The sequence below is a fragment of the Mercenaria mercenaria genome, chromosome 8 (assembly GCF_021730395.1).
Source record: "Mercenaria mercenaria strain notata chromosome 8, MADL_Memer_1, whole genome shotgun sequence".
Lineage (NCBI taxonomy): Eukaryota > Metazoa > Mollusca > Bivalvia > Venerida > Veneridae > Mercenaria > Mercenaria mercenaria.
The window spans coordinates 52,982,632-52,988,650 of record NC_069368.1 but is presented as its reverse complement, the minus strand read 5'-3'; the positions used below and the strand labels follow the sequence as shown (position 1 = coordinate 52,988,650).

Below are 6,019 nucleotides of genomic sequence, written 5' to 3'. Positions count from 1 at the left end.
CCTAGTTTCGATGTCAGAAATTGCCGCTACTTGACTACTGCGTCCGTACTTAGTCCCACGCGCTTCGCGTTTGTGAGAGGACACGCGAAGTGCGTAGGTACATAATTTGTAATTTCCTGTTATATTTTGACAACCTTTTCAAATATTCTTTCAGAATTTTCTTTCAAATTCCCAAAATTCTTTTTACACCTCCCTTTTTAATTATAAATAATCAGAAAAATCATCGTTCTGTCTTGAAAGTGTTTACAAAATATTTGACGTTTAAATAAGCTTCTTGGTACTTTGTTGTCCAGTTTAAACAAAGTTGTATTTTGTTTTTATGCTAACCGGTGAAATACCCAGTGTGTTTTATCATAAAATCCGTATCGCTTCTTGGAAGTGACATAGTTGGACTACTCTTCATTATCCCCCTTCCCAGTGCACCATTTTTGTCCCATTTCTCTCCCTTCAAAGAATTCATATGACAATGTTAGTAATACAAATCTAACGGATCGCCCCAACCATGAGATGGCGACAAATCAATGAGGTTTTACAAAACAATAGCTTCATCTGATGTAATTAGTTTTCTTGCAAATTAGGAAAACAAGAACACAAACAGACAAAAAGCGAATATATGTAGCCATCAAAGATGAGTTTAGGTCTATGGAATCTATTCCCCAGCACAAATTAATGAGAATCTTACAGAACGTCGCCAGTCAGTAAAGGATATAGATGGTGAAGAGTGCTAACCATTGAAACAGAGTTTCTTGTCATTTGTTTACACATATCTTAAACCCAGTGAATACAAATTTTAATTAGTGACAATGGCTTCACAAAACCAGGCATGTGCAACCATCGACACAAAGTGTCATCTGTTTACATATATCTTAAAGCCAGTGAATATAAATCTAAATTAGTGACACTGGCTACACAAAATCCGGCATGAACTTAAAATGCAACAAAAGCAGCTGAAAAGCTTTGGTAAAAGCTGCCGATCCTCTGGAAGATTAACACAGAGAGAAGTTGTACAAATGTAGTACAGTAAAGTACAAGGGCCCAAACTTACTGTTACTGTTACACATATTGCGGTTACCTTGAAAATTTTGGTATGTGCACAGCATAAGATTGTGTGACATACAAGGTTCAGGAGACAGCAATGAATAGTATTTGGTGTATATTACCGAGAGACTCGCAGAAACGATATCTGGTGCGAATGCTCGATATCACGAACGATTTTTAAAGTGCGGAAATTCACTTGAAATAATAAAATAGAAAAAGTGGAAACTCCACAGGTCGCTCAACACGACAAAAACGAAAATGTTGCAGGCTAGTTTGATTGATAAAACATGTTCTTCTGAAAAAAAAAACAAGAGCTGTCACTACTGGTGACAAATGCCCCCAAAGCGTGCTCAGGAATGCTTCAGTTGTCTGTGCAAAAGATACCAGAATAGTTTAGGTATGTATCATTTTGTGACCTTTACCTGAGAGACCAGGGTCATAAGTGCAACACATTTCAATATGGTTAACATTTGTGTCAAATTATTTTCAAATCCCTTCATAAAAATGGGCAGAGTGACGGAACAGACAATGTTAACCTTTAACTTCTAAGTGTGCAAGGAGCAAGGGGTCTGGGTCTTGGGCATGACACATCATCTCATTATAGGGAACATTTTTGCTAAGTAATATTAAAATCCCTTCATCGATGGCAGCAGAGTTATGGACCAGACAAGAAACGGACCATGTTAACATTTGACTTCTTAGTGTTACCTTGACCTTAGAGCTAGGGGTCTGGGTCTTGTGCATGGTACATCGTCTTATTATGGTAAACACTTATGCCAAATTATTTCAAAATCCCTTCACGGATGGCAGAGTTATTGACCGGACACGAAACAGTCCCTGTTAACATTTGACCTCTGAGCGTGACCTTGACCTTGGAGCTAGGGTTTGGGTTTTGCACATGACCCGTCGTCTTATCATCAAAGTTATTTCAAGATCCCTTTATGGATGGCAGAGCTACAGCCCGGAAGAGAATTTACACGGACGCGCACACGGATGCATGCATGGTCGGACGGACAGTGCGATTTTAATATACCCACCTTCTGGGGTATGGTAAAACAAGAGATAGTAAAGATACAATACAATATTAGATGAAACATATATTTATCACAATTGTAACAATGAAATGTACATATGTATTTAGAATTAATAGCCGGCTTCATCATCTATATGAAGACAATGGATATGTATATATAATCAAACTTAAATTCTTTATTTACATATTCAGGCTATCAAACCATGCTCCTATGCTGTGTCAGATACATTAGAAAAAATATCTAGTCCATCTGTACAGAATTTATGCTGAAAAGCGTCCATTTTCACCTGGAGGAGTGTACAAAATATATGTTAGATTAAAGTGGCTTCTTACAACTTTATTCTCAAGGTTAAACTAACTGAATATCGTATCATTTTAGCTGTTTCATAAAAGTTCTGGTGTAAATAAGATTTAAAAAAAATAGATATTTACAGTAGTAGCTCTCATTCACTGTCAAATTACATGTAAAACGATCTTTAAAAAGGTAAAAAAATATATTCTATGAACATATATATGTACCATTTATATGATTTCAAGGAAACACCGGACTGAGACAATCTTTTGACTGACTACAGCTATCACCGAAGGCAACTGATATCCCAATACGCAGCTTTGGTACAGGCAAAGTAAATGTTGTGTACACGATCTTTGATTTTTAATTGTAACCTGAACCTTGGACCTACTGACCTGGGTTGTGCGATCTTATCGCCTTGACGAGTTTAGCAACTGATGCTGGTTTTATCAAAATGAAAATTGTTGATGCAACTTTTATGAAAAATTTCCCAGTGGTTTTAGAAGATATGGAACGGACACAAAGTTAAGCTATCTAACCTTTAATCTCCAAGTGTGTCCCTGGATCCTGATTGTGCGCTCTGTACGTCGGACTGATGAGGCTAATAACTGATACTACATGAAAATCCCTGTAGTTAACTTGAATTGTGTCCATAGGCCACGGAGGCCACCACATCCTGCGACATCCTTTAAATAGCAAAGATTTTAGTACCAACCATCTTCACAAGGAAGTTGTTCGACTAAAAAAGATTGCGCATCAGAGCAACTTTGGATGCATTCCTTTAAAAAGTATATGAGGAGTTGAACACAACAAATTTCTCCACTATGGCATAGTTTGTGAAATTCAGAAAGGGTAATTTTTTTTAAGAAAAAATGGCCGCGGAAAAGTCCATTATCTAAGGTAATTTTCGCATCAAACTTGTTAATCTGTGAAATTTTCAAGCCTTTCCTTTCAATAGTGTTTGAGGAGTTAGACACACAAGGTATTTCTCTATATTCTAACTAGCAAAACTATCAAAAGGTAAAACTGTCACAGCAAACGTTCATCCCTTCATGATCAACTGCATAGCAAGAGCGTTCATCTGTGAAAGTTTGAAGCAAATCAGCTAATAGTGTTGAAGGAGTTGGACACGCATGGTTTCGGGACGGACGTACGGACAGCAGCAACGCTATATGCCCAAACATTCATATGTGTGGGCATAAAAAGATATGAAGCGGGAACAAAATACAAATGGACGGATGGACAAAATGTTGTATGGTTTGTACATATCTGGTGGTATAATGACACTTGGTGGTAATTTTCCAGTCCGAACAGTAATCGTGCCTTTTCTTTTTATGCCGACAGTTGTACTGTACTGTTTTACTGTACTGTTTGCTTTGTTTCACTGTTTTATTATACAGTTTTGCTAAACTGTTTTGCTGCACTGTTTTGCCGCACTGTTCTTCTGCACTGTTTTATTATACAGTTTTGCTGCACTGTTTTGCTGTACTGTTTTGCTGCACAGTTCTATTATACAGTTTTGCTGCACTGTTTTGCTGTACTGTTTTGCTACACAGTTTTGCAGCAGTGTTTTATTGTACGGTTTAGATGCAGCGTCAGTCATCCTCCTTCCTGCTGGAATAAATATCATTTCACCCATTGGAATGTTGTGAATGGTTAAGGCTATTTGTACAAGACTAACTCAACAGCTGCAGTACTCTTCCTTCAGTGCAGATCTACATCCCACTCGCCTTCGTAATGGTTGTCGTATGGTCTGAAACATAACCAAATATCTTTTTCGTAATCATTTGTAGAATGAAACTGATTAGTTTGAATAAAACTGTAAGCCTGTTCACTGTAGAATGATATGACTGGAAATTTAGATGGACTATTATGTATGATTAAGGATCATAGATTGTACTGCTTGTCCGTCTGAGACGGTGAAAAAAAATGTCCAGTTTTCAGTAGTGTTAATGACGTGTTCTATTTAATTGTTTTGTGAATAGTTATGAATAGCTATCTATTTCACTTATACGATTATAAAGAGTTTTTTTTCATATGAATATTATATATAACTTCAAAACAAAAGTGTAGAACATATATAACAATGTAAAAGTGTTGTAGATTTGTTCGAAAACTCTTTTATTTGGTTCCGAAAGTAATTGTTTCGCCGCTATGCCAATGTTTGCCATTTGGCCATTGATTTTTGGACCTCCCTTATCATAACAAATAATGAATTATACATTTATAAATTTTAATGGCGCGGGTTCCAATGGAAATTCTTGCGATATTGACAGAACTGCGAGTATTTTATGAAATTTGATGCAACTTACACACTAAATGATATTTTACCCCTTTTTTAATTATCACATTTTTTCCTTTTTTACTTGATCAAATTTGACGAAGTCAGTAATTACGGTGGAATGAATTGGAGATCCATTAACTATAATGAAACTACTTATCAATCCAATGTCAACAGATTAATCTTTGGGTGCCTTTGAAACGTTTAATCAATAGCTTTTTAATCAACATGATGGCATTGTATATTGTACTTACAGGTGTCAAACATTAACCGCAGGCCTTAGTTTCATCATGTTTCAAATTAGTGGTAATATATCAAAACATTAAAGAGAAGGGTCGATTAATATTATGGAATATTAGAGTAAAACATTTATTACAAATATAACTAGCCCGCCCGCTTAGCTCAGTAGGTAGAGCGTTGGTCTACGGATCGCGGGGTCTGAGTTCGATCCTCGGGCAGGGCGTATGTTCTCCGTGACTATTTGATAAACGACATTGTGTCTGAAATCATTAGTCCTCCACCTCTGATTCATGTGGGGAAGTTGGCAGTTACTTGCGGAGAACAGGTTTGTACTGGTACAGAATCCAGGAACACTGGTTAGGTTAACTGCCCGCCGTTACATGACTGAAATACTGTTGAAAACGGCGTTAAACCGAAAAAGAAAAAATACAAATATAACCGGAACAGCTTTTGGTGATTTATATTTTAATTTGAAGGCTTATAATGGCCCTCTAGGATGCATCAACTCTCGGTAACCTAAAGCTATTGTCCGGAAAAAAGTGAAAAGTAAATCAGAAAAAGTAAACACTTATTAATTATAACAGTTATGTTCTTAATCTCTTCACTTCTTCCCCTTAAATTGTTATAATATATCAATAAAATTTGAGAAAAGATCCTTTGGAAACAAAGAAGGCAACCAAGCAGCATAATAGCAGACTCGGTTTGATTGAGTCCACGCCCCCTAGAACCGACTAAAGTGAAACTCTATTACATAGATACTGGATTGACTCTATACTCTGAAGAAAATATACAAACTGAATCCAAGTACGTCAAACTTATATCGACATCATGTCACGTCAAATGCCCTTTAGATAAAACAGAAGAATAATAAACGAAAGGTACCGTAGACGGAGCCCCTAAACCCACATCCTTCAAAGTGCAACCCTTCAGGAGGATATACAACAGGACGCATCCTCCCTGAAACCGATACCGAACAGGAGGGTATATGTCTGTATAAATGTTCAGTTTATAGACAAATAAATGACCCGCAATGAGCACCGCCTTCGATTAGCGGCAAACAAAACAGATTATGTTTTATTGTTCAAGACAGTTGTTGGTTATATTCGACTTAATAACAAGTCCCATGCTCTTTCCC

The 6,019-nt window shown here is 36.8% G+C and overlaps 1 protein-coding gene across 1 annotated transcript in view; it reads right to left on the bottom strand.

The window, feature by feature from the left end:
• Positions 1–2,122: 2,122 nt before the first annotated feature.
• Positions 2,123–6,019, bottom strand: part of LOC123566327 (calpain-2 catalytic subunit-like) — a 36,505-nt gene continuing 32,608 nt past the window's right edge. Inside the window, exon 12 of the mRNA XM_045360303.2 lies at positions 2,123–4,116. Within this exon, the coding sequence (XP_045216238.1) occupies positions 4,068–4,116 (49 nt within the window). The 3' untranslated portion in view covers positions 2,123–4,067. The remainder of the gene's footprint in view (positions 4,117–6,019) is intronic.